This window comes from Cervus elaphus, chromosome 29 (genome assembly GCF_910594005.1).
Source record: "Cervus elaphus chromosome 29, mCerEla1.1, whole genome shotgun sequence".
In the NCBI taxonomy this organism is placed as follows: domain Eukaryota; kingdom Metazoa; phylum Chordata; class Mammalia; order Artiodactyla; family Cervidae; genus Cervus; species Cervus elaphus.
In genome coordinates this window covers 59,243,517-59,258,843 of record NC_057843.1, presented here as the reverse complement: position 1 = coordinate 59,258,843, position 15,327 = coordinate 59,243,517, and the positions used below count along the sequence as shown (strand labels likewise).

Genomic DNA, 15,327 nt, shown 5'->3' with positions numbered 1-15,327 from the left:
TCTCGACAGGAAAGAGCCGCTTGAAGGCAGTTCTCAACAGTGGTAGCTTTCGGGTTCCTAATTCTGGTGTGTAGCACCTCACACACACCTTCCCCTTCCCCACCCCCCTTTCATACAAAACAAAAACACTTCATCGGGGCGTTTTTTGTGCCATGAAGTACAAGATGAAATTGTAAAGTCGGAAAGACGAGTAGAGTAGGAATCATGTAGATTTCTCACTCTGACTTTGGCAAATCACTTTGATTCTGGGTTTCCTGTTTGCCCTGTTAAATGCGGGTGCTGGCTCTGAGCATTAGAATCTGTCTATAGTCAGAAAGTCATAAGAGCCAAATCGCACAAAGGGCTTTGTGAATCAGAAAGTTCTATATGGAATGAGGGAATCTTGCTGTTGGTCTTTTTTGTTAAGTTCGGGTCACTCCTGGGCCAAGTGGGGATCTCTGCTGAGATCCCCAGTCTCGTGATGGCTTTGCTGCTGTGAGGTCCCCTGAGGGTGGAATCTCGTGGCACTTCATGTTCCTTCTAGGAAGCTGCTGCTTGGCTGCAGCCCTCGTTCTTCAGGGTCAGGAAAAGTGCAGGTCCCTCTGCATTGTGATGAGGACCTGGCTCTCTGTTTTGACACACAGTCTTTGCAGGATCTGTTTGAGAAAAGGAGCAGACAAGAAGCCCGTGCTAGGACCACAAATAGACATTTGAGGAAGGACTCTTCATAGAGGTGTAAGTTAGGGTTCTCCAGAGAAGCAGACCAGCAAAAGAGATTTATTACAAGGAACTGGTTCATGTGATTATCGAGGCTGGCAAGTCCCAAAGTGAGTGAGCAAGCTGAAGACCCCATAGCACCAATGGTTTAGTTCCAGTCCAAGTTGGAAGGCCTGAGAAGCAGGAGAGCTGATGGTATAGTTCCTGGGTCTCAAAAGCCAACAGGCTCGAGACCCAAGCAGAACCAGTATTTCAGTATGAGTCTGAATGCAGGAAAAAAGTTGATGTCTCAGTACAAATGCTGTCAGGCAGTAAGAATTCTCTTTATCATTGGAGGGTTTTTGTTTTTTTGTTTTTTCCCCTGTTTGGATCATTAACTGATTGGACAAGGCCCACCATGTTAGGGAGAGCAATCTGGTTTACTTAGAGATTTAAATGCTAATCTCATTCAAAAAGACCTTCCCCGAAATACCCAGAATAGTGTTTGACCAGGTATCTGGGTACCCTGTGGCCCACTCAAGGTGACACATAAAATTAATCACAGGCAGGAAAACACAGCTCTGTGTTGGAGTAGAGCTTCTCACTGCAGAGGATGCTAACTGCATATTGGGCTTGAATTTGGGAGGGGCTTGCTGGAAGGTGGTCAGGATGCCGAGGCCAGGGAACCTGCCCACAGTAGAATGGGTGCTCTTGTGTATGTCCCCTCCTCCTTCACGTGCTGGAGCCCACAGCAGTGTAGCAAGAAGCCTGTGTGAACATGCAGTCTTCATAGAATCAGACTGAGGACCCTGGAGCCAAAAAGGTCTCCGAGAGCATCTCCTTTACTGGCTTCTGCCTCGCCTGCAAGAAATCTTAGACCCCAGAGGATGAGGCAGCACGCCAGGGTCACACAGCCAGTGAGCGGAGGGCCGGGCTGGTCCCAGGCCGGCAGCCTCATCATCACCATCCAGAAGGCTGAGGTTGTCTACAAGTCCCCAGGGACATTAGTTCCTCTCTTGAAGCAGTTCCAAAAGCAAGGAAGGCTGGAGCAGAGAGCATGCCAGATCTCAGCAAGTTGCTTCCGGCCAGACAGCTGTGCTGGGCATGGGGCACAACGCCAGCAACACCCCGTAGCATGAGCCATGACCAGCCCCAGGACTGCCGCCTCCACCAGATGGGTACGGGTGGGGTTTGACCAATTTGGCTGCAAACCTGACATGTGGCAAGGGGGGCTGTTAGATACAGATGGAGTGAAGGGTCATGCCTGGTAGGGGGCTCTGGCTCTGCCCTGGGAGGCTGGCACCCTGCATCCAGTTTGTAACCGCTTGCTTAGATCCAGCCAGCCTGGGACCAGTCGCATGCATTGGCCAACCCTCTAAAGATCTAGAATGTGCTTAAATACCTCCTCAATGACCAGCTCTCTTCCTCCTGATATCACCCTTTGCTTTCCTAACAATTCCTATAGGGACCTGTACGTTGACCAGTCAGATAAAATCCAGGATGACTTGAGTTACTCTGACTAAAGAGCAAACTGGTAACCAGAGGGAGGAAGTAACTTGCCTGGCATCACTTAGCATGGTGAAGCCAGGAGCAAGTTAGCTGGAGCTAGGACTCGCTTCTTCCAGCGCTTTCTTTCTTCCCCTGCAGACCCAAACATGTTTGTGTTATTTTGTATCTGGTGGAGGGGAGGGAGTACCAACTAGTGTTGGAAAGGTGGCATAGACAGCTGCATAGTGAAAAGCTTTGGAGCCAGGCTGCCTCCATCACTGGCTTGCTGTGTGACCGAGTTTAAAGCGGTAATACCAACATCACCCCTGGACAGAATTGGTGTGAGAATTAAATGAGAACCTGGAGGCACTGCCCTTAGCACAGACCCTGGTACATCACACATACTCAGTGCTGTTAAAGTATATTACCGAGAGTTGAGTCTCCCAGACCTTGGCTGAACCACACAGCCTATCTGAGTTGCAGATTTCACATCAGTGAGGTAGGGGAGGGGCTTGGGTGTGGTCATGGCTCCTCCAAGACTCACTCTGGGAGGCTCCCTGAGAAAGGGTAAATGATGGTGCTCGGTGAGGGGTGTAGCCCAGCTGGTCTGGCATGAAAGCCTGTCCCCCGTGGCTTTATCTCATTAGAGTGTGGCCCGAGGCCTCTCTGGAAGCTGAGACCACTCCATGCCCAGCAGACTGGAAGATCACACCAGAGGGGCTGGCAAGCCCTCTCTGTAAGTACAGTCCATCAGTACTCAGAAGACACGCGGCTGGATCACGTCTGGCAAACGTCCGAGGCCCCTGGCAGTCCCCGGGGGGCCCAGCCTCTGTCCACAGCACAGGGGTCAGCGGACGCCCGCCCCCTCAAGGTTGGCCTGAAGGGGCTTGTGCCACGCCGACCTCTGCCTGTTAGCCCAGTGGAAATGCTGCCTTTTCCCCTTTTGGGAACTGTTCACTGGAGTGTGTTTTTCCTTCTGGAGCCCTGGGCATCCTCCACTTTTTGAACGGGTAGAGCCCTAATTGTTCGGAGGGTCAGACCTTCAGGTCATCAGCAGCTGATCACCACGCCCTGGTGTTTCCTGCCAGCTTCTATAAAGGCTTTTTTTTTCCCCCTGAAAGTGCAAACCTGATGAAGACTGCTGGCCACATTTTCCAGTTTCCTACCCCTCCTCCTGGCATTCGGGGCCCTCCATAGCCCAGCCCCAGTTTCCTTTTCTAGCCACGCCCCACATCCTTTCCTCGGAGCCCTGGGCTCAGACAGTTCACAGTCTCTGATTCTGCCTCACAATCTCTCCATCTCTGCTCCATCCATGACTTGGCCTGTGTTCAACCTGCACCCCTTGCCCTTTATCCTGAGGCCCTGTCTTCGCCCGTCCGATTCTTCCTCCTTTCCTTGAGCACATTCTTCCCTGAGGGGCTTCCCCAGTGGTTCAGCGGTAAAGAATCCACCGGCAACGCAGGAGCCATAGGAGATGCAGTTCGATCCCTGGGCTGGGAAGATCCCCGAGGAGGAGGGCATGGCAACTCACTCCAGTATTCTTGCCTAGGGAATCCTGTGGACAGAGGAGCCTGGTGGACTGTAGTCCATGGGGTCACAAAGAGTCAGACTGAGGGCTCAGGCACGCATTCTACCTGGGTTCCCCATTCTCTGTCTGTGATGCCAGGGAGGTCTCTTGGCTTCTGTGGCCCTTGAGGGGCCTCTTTGCACTAGGACTTGAGCTCCTCCTAAGTGCCACCTCGTCCCTAAGGATTCTTGAAATCCCTGGGACCGCCTTTGCTTTCTGCCTCCGTGGACTGCCAGCGTCTGCACCGCTTTGGAACTGGGCTGGCCCCTGTGGAGGCTCCGAGGCTGCCAGCCGCCCATGTCTCTTGTCTCATGGCGATGAGGGAGGACACGCAGCCAGCACCCAGGACTGAGTCTGGCACGAGCGGGCCTTCTGTAACTTCTCATGGTTTTTCACCCAGTGCTTATGGGTGCTGGCGTCCCGCTTCTCCTGCTGAACCTCGGGTTCTTCGGGGCCGAGGGGCCTTGTCTCATGCCACGTGAGTGCTCAGCATTGGCCTGGGGTCCACCTTGGCACCCAGTGAGGACTCGGTGATGGGTCTGAGGAGGAAAAGCAGACAGGCCCCCTGCTTGCCTATGAATGTGGATCTTCCGCCAACATGGAGGCAAGAGAGCTGTCTCCGGAGGAGGCTGCTGCTCCATATGGGCCCTCCTTCATGTACTGCATTGAGCCCGGAGCAGCCGGACCCCGGAGTGGCCAGTTCACCTCAGTGAGTCTCCACAGGGGATGGCGATACAGCTCAAAGAGGTCTCTGCACGCGAAGGCAGTCACCGGAAGAGCGCAGAGTGACGGGCAGGGCTGAGGGGCCTGCCGTAATTGCGGGCAGCTCCCGAGAGCCCTGCAGAGAGGCCCGCGTGGCCTTTTAAATTGTGAGCAAAGTGCAGTCGGTGTCAGCAGGTGTGCGAGCCTGTCTCCCTGCGGGGACCCCAGAACGGGGCCCTTCGGGGGAGACCCTATCCTTGCACAGAGGACAGGGGAAGGGAGCAGACCCCGCTCCCGACTCAGACCAGGGCTTGCCCCTCGAGCCTGGGCTGAGCGTCTAGGAGCGGGCGGCGCTGGTCCCACCCAGCAGTGACAGGCCCACCTGCTCCCGCCGCCGTGACCACTGTCCTTTTCCCACACCTCTGCCCCACAGAGCTCGCCCTTGTTCTGGGGTTTTCTGTGCATGCCTGCAAAGGAGGTGGTCAGGGAACACCGATCAGTCAGTCGCCTGGCTTTTCGACAGCTCCGGAAACCAGACCGGTGGGGAGGGGGCGGGCCTCTGCCTGGGCTGAGCTGGGTTTGCGTCCGGGACCCGGCTCCCAGCTGCCCAGCCCTTGCTGCCGGGGGGCGTCCACCCCGAGGACCCCTGCTGCCCCATACTGTCACTTCAGCCGCCAGGGGACCCCTGAACTCAGGCCCAGCCCTGAAGCCCCCCAGTTAGGAGGAGGGTCTTTGTCTAGCAGATGTTTTAACAGTTTCGATGAGGAGAGCATCCTCTGCCTTCCCTTTGATGTGGTGCCCGGGTCTTGGCTGGGTTTGGGCTGTGTGTCTAATTGGGAACAGCCGCCCGCCCCTCCTGAGGAACGCCTCACTCAGGCTGTGGTGCTGGGTGTGACTTTTAACACCTCAGACCTGACCGAAGTAGCTGCCCCTTCCTCCAGAAGATTACAACCAAGACAGTCTGATAAAGGAGGTGTGAGGAAGCATCTGGGAAAGCCGGGAAGCAGAGCCTGGTCTAGGAATTAGAGGACCTGGAGCTTCATGCCTTCCCCAGGCCTCAGGTTCCCCATCTATGAACGGTTGTCATCGGAGAAGGAGAAATAGCGTATGACATCCCTTCTATGGGGAATCTAAAAAGAAATGATACAAAAAAAGCTTATTTACGAAACAGAAACAGACTCACAGGCTTGGCGAATGAACTTGTGTTGCTGGTAAGGGAAGGATGGGAGGAAGGGATAGTTAGGGAGTGTGGAATGGACGTTTGCACACTGCTATATTTAAAATGGATAACCAACAAGGACCTCCTGTGCAGCGCAGGGAACTCTGCCCAATGTCAGGTGGCAGCCTGAGTCGGTGAGGAGTTTGGGTGTGAAAGAATACATGCATGTGTATGGCCAGGTCCCTTAGCTGGCCACCTGAAACTGTCAGAGCATTGTCAGTTGGCTGTCCTCCAATGTAAAATAAAAAGATTTTAAATGTAGTCACTAGACTTCTGGGCTGTGTGTTTTGTCTTCTGTGCAAGAGTGGATCTGAGAGCAAAGCTCCCACGTGGAAACAGGAGGTTGCCAGAGCAGCAGCTGAAATCAGAAGCTGTGGATCCAGAAAGGGCAGGTTCATAGATGGGCGATGAAACCCTTCCACTTCCAACGCAGGGTTGCCTGTTAGGGTTTGTATGCAGGACTTCTGTGGCTCTGGGGGATGAAGGGTGATCTCAGAGAAGGAGAGCCCTTGGCATGGTATTCCAGAGATGCCCCGGTAGGGGTAACTGAAGTGAAACCCACATTCCCAGAGTGCCTTCTGTGGGCCAGGCACTGTCCTAGACACTGATGGTGCATGGATTCGTTTAATCCTTATAACATCCTGGATACCATTGCCCCCTCAGAGATGAGGAAACTGGGCAGCTTGCTCTGGGTCCCCCACTGGGGTCAGACCTTGAGCCCCGGCAGTCTGGGGGGGTCGTGGTTTCAGCCAGCACACGGTGCTGTCCGTTACCTGGAGCCTGGACTTGTCTCCCTGCTGGCTGGCGTGGGGCAGCCCCGGGCAGTGGCAGCCGCAGGCCTAATTACACAGCCCCAGGCCGTGGGGGCCTGAGCGCCGGCATGCCCGCCACTGGCTGAGTAGAGGTTTCTTGGGCTGAGACATGATGGTGGGGCCTGGGAATGGAGGCCTCCTTGGCCACATATTTCTGTTGAGCTCTGCTACCCTATGATTTGGGATCTGGTGTGAATTCTCAGACAAACCAGCTGGCAAAATTAGAGGTGAGGGGCCTGCAGGCCAGCATCTGTCATTTCCAGCTCAGCTTCTGCACGTCTGTGCTGGCCTCTCCCCGCCCATCTCCACCCTGCCCAGAGGTTCTAGGGCACCTGTCCTCAGACAGTCCTGGGGGTGCCATCCTGCAGCATTCAAGGCCACCCAGAACCACCTCCACCTGCCTCAGCTTCCCCTCCGCCTGAGCCCCCGGACGGCCCGCCTTCCCCACGCTCATCTCGTGGTTCCAGCCGCTGTGCCCCTGCTTCTGTCCTTCGTTCATCAAACGCCCATTTTCCCTGCCACACCACGATGCATGCCCTCGTGTCTGAATTCGTTAAGGCCGTCCCAGATTTCCCCCAACTAAGTTGTAGGATCACATCTGCCCCCTGTTGAGCACCCTAAGCCGCCTCTGTCTGTGCTGGGGGCTGTGACCCTCTGTCCCTGAAGACCAGGACTGTGTCTGCTTCATCTCGATCTGCTCACGAGCTGGGCATTCAGTAGGTGCCTGCCTGGATGTGAGGATAGAAGGATACCTGTGCTCCTGGAGAAGGCTGGGTACACCAGCGATGTGCGCTGATTTTTTTAGACTGTTTCCGAAAGGTGAAGTCAAGTCCTGCCCTTTTGTTTCTATTCCCGAAAGGAAGGTCAAGAGGTGAATTTTTTTTTCCTTCTAGTCTTTTTCATTAGATGTGTGTCTGCCTGCTTTCAAAATACAGATTTGAGGCTGTGCGTAATACAAAGAAATGCATATAATGAGGCTGCTATAGTAGATATCAAGATACACATACTAGAAGGAAGGGCAGGTGAACCCGAATCTATCTACCCCATATCTAAGCTAATCGAGCCATTGCGGTTAAGCATCAGAATTAACTCTGAGCTTCCCAACAGACAAAGGAAATAAAATAAAAACACACAAACAAAAAGCCGTGGGGGGGAAGGCCCGGAATTGGTGAGCACCGGAGCTAAGTGTAACTTGTTGCCTGTGGACTTGGGGAACTCAAAGCTCTCAGAGCCAGTTAGGAGGCCCCTGGTTTGCACCGATCTCTGTCCTGGGCTCCTCACTCAGATGAACCCCCGGCCCTCCTTCCCTCTCAGGGCTACAGTCCTGAGAGGCACACCAGCCTCACCCTCTGGACTCTATGCCCTTGGTGAGTGTGCTCAGAGTGCCTTCCTCAACAGTCTCTGATTCTAAAAGAAAGTGCTTTTTTTTTGCACTTCCTCCTTATGTAGCGCCACTTGAAAACCTTTCTACTCCAGAGGTCAACAGAAATCCCTGCCCTGTCAATTTAATGTTTCTGCTCCCTGCCTAAGAGGCATAAAATCACAGCCTGCCACCCAATATTAAAGGTCATTTTTCATGAGTTTATAGATGGTGATGTCCAGATAACTCGTGACTTAAAACATGGTTACAGCTCCCTATTAGATCAGTCTCTGGATCGTCACAGATCAGTCAGAGTAATAAGGAGGATGGACCTGGTCATTAGGCAGGGGACAGTGATGGGCTGGCATGGTGCAACAGCACTTGACTTCCTGGGACTCTTGGAAAGAGGAGAGGAGATGTTTCCTAAATAGGAGCAGAGATGCTCCCTAAATGGGTGTTTTCTTAGGCAAAAGCAGCTGCTTCCGAAACACACAGCTCCTATAAACCCAACCTGATTAAAGTCACATTTACTTTCATGTGAGATTCTCTTAATTACATTTTTTCTTTACCAGCATCCTTATTCATTATTTAAAACTTTCAAAAATTATTATGCAATAATTCCTCCCTCTATACACAGTAACTGTTTACCTTCCCGTATCAGATTTTCCACCCTTTATTCATGTGTATCGGTTCTTACAACATAGCTGTCATCAGAGTTTAGATATTATGGGCAAAATGTGTGATGACAGCATCCAGCAATTCCTAAACAAGGAGTCGAATTCATTTGGGGCTTTGTTCACATTGCCCAGGACTTGTTTAGAAAGCCCATGAGATTGGGTCTGCTCAACACATAAACAGTCTTGTATTTCACTTTTTAACTTAGCATAATTTCATGCACGCTTTTCCATGTAGCTACATAATCTTCAGATTTATCATTTTAATGGCTGCTTAATATTCCATCCAGTTAGCGTGCCATAATTTACTTAACTGCTCCCTATTGTTGGAGCCTTAATGAAAATTTGAATTCACCATGTAATACTGGGGGAAGCTCGTTTTAATGATTACCGTTCTAACATCCTCTGCCCTGACTGCATGCCATTACTAAACCAGCTTTGGTAAGGCACAGATGCTTTCAGAACAATAAATCCTGTCTGAGAGGTGTATGCATGAGTCTCTCTGATTTAATAGCTAATCTGTTCCCTGCACATGTTTTCCTTTTAGGCTGGAGTTTATGTAGAATATCCATCTCTTCTGAATATTGTGTAACACTAGACTATATTCATTTTTCATGTTGTTCCAGGTACCTTAACCCTGCGGCCAGAGACTTTCATAAATTAATTGGAATTTGGGGTAAAGAGGAGTTTCTGCCTGTCAGTTGTTGTTCATTTATCCCACCCATGTTCAAGTTCATGAGTATCTGTTTGCAGGTGCACTCTAAGACAGAAAATGAGCAAGGATGTTCATGATCCATGTTACTGGCGGCCCACAGAGCATCCGTGAGTTGCTCTGGGGCCCAGGATTAAATGGTGAACTTTCATGCGAAGTGCTTTGGACACTGTAGAGCACATATTCCTGGTTGTTGATCCTCCTTGTGGAAGAGGATGAAGCGAAAGGTGCTTTTCCTAGGTCAGTGCCTGTCAGCTGCGTTCCCAATGTCCCAAGCCCTTGGAATTCTCCAAAGACAGGAGGCGAAACTTCAGTCTTTAGAATCAGGATGGCAGTGATGCGGATGATGACAACCCCACAAAACACTGCTCAAATAGCTTGATAGATTTCCTAATTTACAGAGTTGTCTCCAGTACTTTCCAGTTGGTTTTTGTCTGAAAGTGGCCAAGTCCTGCCTCTTATAACTCTTCTCCTCTTGTGTACTAAGTCACTCAGTCATGTCCTACTCTTTGTGACCCCATAGACCGTAGCCCTCCAGGCTCCTCTGTCCATGGGATTCTCCCAGCAAGAGTACTGGAGTAGGTTGCCATTCCCTTCTCCAGGACATCTTCCCGGCCCAGGGACAAACCCGGGTCTCATATGTTTCCAGTATTGGCAGGCAAGTTCTTTACCTTTAGCGCCACCTGGGAAACCTCTTCCTCCCTTACTCCCCCATAAAAATGAAAGCATCATCCTCAAAACTAATAAATCATCCCACTTTACTCAGAGGACCCAATAAAGCCACATGTTGCCAAAGTATGGGACATGTCAGAGGAGACACGATTTTAGGTGGCCACATAGTGAGGTTTTCACTTTTCAATTTTTTCTTTCTAAACAGAGAAAGTTACTCTTATTTGCCAAAGAAGGTATCCTGGTTTGCTGCTTGCACCCCCCATCAGCTCTCCAGTGCTTGCTGTCCACCTTTTCAGCAGAGAGAAAGCAAGCCTGGGGCTTTGGGAGAAGTACCTACCTAGCTGGTTTTGTTCTTGTTCGTTCTTTTTATGTTTATCATCTGTTTTTTGGTAAAAGGTAATGGTTTATGGGGTGGTGATTAAAAGTTTCCTTTTCAAGTGGATTTATTTACTCTAAAAAATGAGGCAACATCAATAAAAATGGTAAATAATAACCCAGGTGGTACTAGAAAATGGCAAAATCATGAAGTTGGGATGCAACTCAGTGAAGTTTGGGAGATACCACCATTATTGATATTGTTCAGTTGCTCAGTCATGTCCAACTCTTTGCCACCCCATGGACTGCGGCACACCAGGCTTCTCTGTCCTTCACCATCTCCCAAAGTCTGCTCAAACTTAGGTCCATTGAGTCAGTGATGCCATCCAACCATCTCATCTTCTATCGCCCCCTTCTCCTCCTGCCTTCAATCTTTCCCATCATCAGCGTCTTTTCCAATGAGTCAGCTCTTCACATCAGGTGGCCAAAATATTGGAGTTTCAGCCTCAAATCAGTCCTTCCAGTGGATATTCAGGATTGATTTCCTTTAGGCTTGAGTGGTTTGATCTCCTTGCTCTCCAAGGGACTCTCAAGAGTCTTCTCCAACACTGCAGTTCAAGAGCATCAGTTTTTCAGTGCTCAGCTTTCTTTATGAGTATGAAAAGGCCAAAGGATGTGTCACTGAAAGATATCACCATAGTGCTGTTTAATTTAAAACGCTAAAGGTCACTGCCCAGCATCAGTTAGTTTCTGTTGTATCAGGTGCTATGCATAGGGTGGAGTTTTTGTTGGCCCTGTGAGCTGGTATTGGATCATGAAGCCTAGTCTAAAGAATGGTCTTCCTTGGAAGGGCTGACATCATCTATGTGTTTTGTCAACTGCTCTTCAAGACGTGTGACTCCCATGGGTTCCTATTGTATCTCTGTGGTGCTGGAATTCTGATTTGGAGAATGCCTCGTAACTCCATTTGGACAGCTCACTCTCAAGACCCTCACCACTTCTGGGTCAAGCCCCACCTCCCCTCTTCCCGCCCCCTTGGACCTGGTGCTCCAGCAGAAGTAGGCAGTAAATAGACATTTGCATGCCTGCTAAGTCACTTTAGTCATGTCTGACTCTCTGCGACCCCACAGACTGTAGCCCATCAGGCTCCTCTGTCATGGGATTCTTCAGGCAGAAATACTGGAGTGAGTTGCCATGCCCTGCTCCGGGGGATCTCCCTGACCCAAGGATTGAACCGCCATCTCTCATAGTCTCCTGCATTGGCAGACGGGTTCTTTACCACTAGCGCCACCTGGGAAGCCCCAGACAGACATATAATGGACTATTATTCAGCCTTAAGAAGAAATGGACTACTGACACATGCTACAATGTGTCATTGTGCTAAGTGAAATAAGACTGGCAAAGAAGACCCAGCCAGTATCCCCAGCCAAGTACCTTATATGGCTCCACTGGATGAGGTACCTAGATCATCAGATTCACAGAGACAGAAAGGGGAATGGTGGTTGCCAGGGCTGGAGGAGGGGAAATGGAGGGGGTCGTGGGGGACAGTTTCAGTTTAGGATGATGAGAAGGTTCTGGAGATGGATGGTGGTGAGAGCTGCATGCCTGTGTGAACATACTTCATGTCACTGACTTGCACGCTTAGGAATGGTTAAATTGCAAGTGTTTTATTTATTTGTCTATACATATATCTTACGAGTAGAACAAGAAAGTAGGCAGTGAGCACCTTTTCTCCAGCTGGACCGCCTTGGCTTACCCTGGTCCTACCACAGGGAATCCTGTCCCTTGTCCTGTCCCTCCACTTGTCACAGCTGACAGTTCAAATGTCATCTCTCCTCCTGCCTCATCCCTCACGGGCCCTGCAGGAGCCCCCCTTCCTGAAAAGAGTATTCTGCTGATTAGGGTGCCCACTGTCCCCCTTCTGGAGGCAACCCCTCCTGTCCCCCTGCACACAGGGGGTGTCTATGATCAAAGCCAGAAAAATGCCCCCTTTTTTGATGAGGAAGAGCCTGATTGTAGCATCCTCGTGTCTGTCCTTCAGCCACCGCCGTCCTCCCAGGAATGAGCAGTCACTGAAAGGATCATGCCCTGTGTGGGGCCTTGTCTCGATGGGCGGCCGCTGCTCAGCCCACTCTGGAGCCGGGCCCTGGCATCCTCTCCAGAAGATTAAAAGTGTTCCTTCCTTATTCAGAAGTGAAACTGGACCTCTGCTGTCCAGTGGCTTGGCTGTGTTCAGCGTGTTAGGAGACAGGCCCTGAGGGAGGTAGAAATTCAGGGAAAGGGTCATTCATGGGGCTTTACAGGGGAGAAGTCGATGGCCCGGGTTCTCTGGAGGTGGTTCTGGCTTCTTCGGGCTGTAAAATGAATACGTGAGCTGCGTGGAAACTTGAGGGGTGTTTGACCCAGTCGCCTCATCTTATCCCCGGTAGTTCAGCTGGTAAAGAATCAGGCTGCAATGTAGGAGACCCTGGTTCGATTCCTAGGTTGGGAAGATCCCCTAGAGAAGGAAACTGCTACCCACTCCAGGATTCTGGCCTGGAAAATCCCAGGGACTGTATAGTCCATGGTGTTGCAAAGAGTCAGACGTGACAGAGTGACTTTCACTTTCATTTTCCTCATCTTATAGATGGGGACGGACAAGTCCAGAGACCAGGGAGCTGCCCTAGTGGGAAGACCACCTCCCCCGCATCTGGAAGCTGGAAGCTGGGGGTTGCTGAGAGCTCTGCGTGTCCTGGGCTGGTGTTGGAACACACCCAGGACATCACGCTCATGTCTGGACTCTGCCCCTGCGGATGGTGACAGGGAGTGTTCTGGTTTTGTTGTTTGGTCCAGAACCTGAGATCTTTGTGAGGAAGCCTTGAGCCATGAGAGCAGAAACACCGCCCTCGAGGGGAGGGCAGCAGTTAAATGCAGCGAGGGGTCTGTTCTGTGCAGTCCGCGTCTCCCTGGCTGGGGTGTCACCCGGCAGGTCCCAGGTGAGGAGGCGTGTGCTGGGCACGCTTTACATCTCTGCTTCCTTCCTTTCCGACTGCAGAGTTCCAGAGGCAGGAAAGCGTCCGGTCGCAGCACAAAGGCGTCCAGTTGTACGACACCCCTTATGAGCCGGAGGGCCAGAGCGTGGACTCGGACCCGGAGAGCACGGTCAGCCCCCGGCTCCGGGAGAGCAAGCTGCCCCAGGACGACGACAGGCCCGCCGACGAGTACGACCAGCCGTGGGAGTGGAACCGGGTCACTATCCCAGCTCTGGCAGGTAAGGCGCCAGCGGCCCCACTCAGAGGTGGCTGCTCACTGCGTGGCCCTCACCTGTGCAGAGGGTCCCTGTCTGCTCAGGTAAGCCACAGGGCTTCTAGTGCGGCTGGGCCCTTCACAGATGAAGAAGATCCTGGAGGGAAGGGAGGCCAGGCCTAGACAGCCCAGGGGATCTCATTGTCTGACTCTGTCTTGGTCCTGTTGGTAATGCTCTAGTTCACTGAAGCCAAGAGTTTGGAAGGAAATTTTAGAAACTAGGAGAAAACCAGTCTGCAGAGTGACTCCTACTGGGCCTCGTGGATCCCACTGACTCCATCCTGTCGTTCAGCGACAATGGCCTGCCTGCATCCAGGGCCACTGCATTTCCTGTCCCAGCTTCATTCAGCACAAGCCCGTTCACAGAGCACAGGCTGTGGGCAGGGGCTGACCTCGCCCCTGGCCCGGAGCCCCTTGAACGACTCAGGTGCCTCTCTGCTCCCACAGCCTTCTGAAAAGCACTATGCCATATGTGTCTCCTGTCTTAAGATGTGTTCACACCCTTTCATCCTAATCTCAGTCCTTAGGATCCAAACTTATGATCAAAAGCGCAGAAAAAGGCATGATGATCATGAGAGATGGGGAACGATCTAGATATCCGGCATCGGGTATTGATTAAATGGAATATTGAGCAGCCACTACAAAGTGACGTTGATGAAGAGTTTATAGCAGCCTCGGGAAATGCTTGTGTTTAATGTTAAGCGGGGAAAGTCAGATGCAAAAAAATGTCTATGCTTCTAAGAGTTTTGGCATATGAACAGAGAAACATGGAGTGACTGACTCTTATCACAATGAAGGTCATAAAGGAAGAGTTTTTATTTTTAACATTGATTTTGTTTAGAATCTCCCATTTTCAAGCACAGCTAGACCCTTCCTCCCTTTCTGGGGCTCAGAAGTGAGGCCTGTGCCCTCCGCTTGTCTCGATTCCCTCAGTTGAGGTTCTGACTACTCTAGCATGTGTGGCTCAGTTCCCTGGATGCCGCGCTCTGCGGTCTCTGCCTTCTGCTCAGTGCCCTTCCCAGCTGTGTCCTATCTGGAGAAGTCCTGCGCTTCCGCTGCCATCACTGTGAGCCCTCCTGGCACATCCACACGTCCCGCGGGCTTCCCTGTGGCCTCTCTAGGCCTCAGAGCTTCCTGCTCGTGACCCTGGTGGGGCGGTTCTTTCACCACATAGAGTCAGTGCTATAGGTGCTGGGCGCGTCTGGCAGGCGGTGAGTGCCGGCCAAAGCCGGGGCTAAGAGTAATTGGGTAACGGAAAGGTCCTTGGTCACCTCAGGTCTCTCCAGCGCATTTCACAGCCTGCTCCACCCTCGGCACAGTGAAAGCCAAGGACTGTCCCCTGGCATGGTTAATCCTGGGTGTGGGACTGACGCTGTTCCAGAGGTGGCTCTTTGCAAACGCCAGTTTGATTAAAGGGCCGAACGTTTCATGTGACAACTGTCCTAGACACCAAGAGGCCGTGGCAAGAGATGACGCTGCAGGCCCCTGTGGCGTCTCGCCCTCGCCTGGGCTGACCACCTTGCAGGTCACGTTACCTTTGATGTTCTGGTCTAGTCTGGTGCTTTACTGCTCAGAATGTGGTCCCTGGACCAGCAGCATCACATCACCTGGGAACTGGTGAGAAATGCAGAGTCTCGGGCCCCAGACCAGACCTGCAGAAAGTGAAAGTGCTGGTCGCTCAGTCATGTCTGACCCTGCAGCCTCTTGGGCTGTAGCCTGCCAGGCTCCTCTGTTCATGGGCTTCTCCGGGAAAGAATACTGCAGTGGGTAGCCATTCACTTCTCCAGGGGGCCTTCCCACCTCAGGGATGAAACCTGGGTCTCCTGCATTGGAGGCACATTCTTTA

General features: G+C 51.9%; 1 protein-coding gene across 1 annotated transcript in view; it reads left to right on the top strand.

Moving 5' to 3' along the window:
* SHB (SH2 domain containing adaptor protein B) overlaps positions 1 to 15,327 on the top strand; it is a 135,907-nt gene that overhangs the window by 73,216 nt on the left and 47,364 nt on the right. Inside the window, exon 3 of the mRNA XM_043890832.1 lies at positions 13,231 to 13,446. Within this exon, the coding sequence (XP_043746767.1) occupies positions 13,231 to 13,446 (216 nt within the window). The remainder of the gene's footprint in view (positions 1 to 13,230; positions 13,447 to 15,327) is intronic.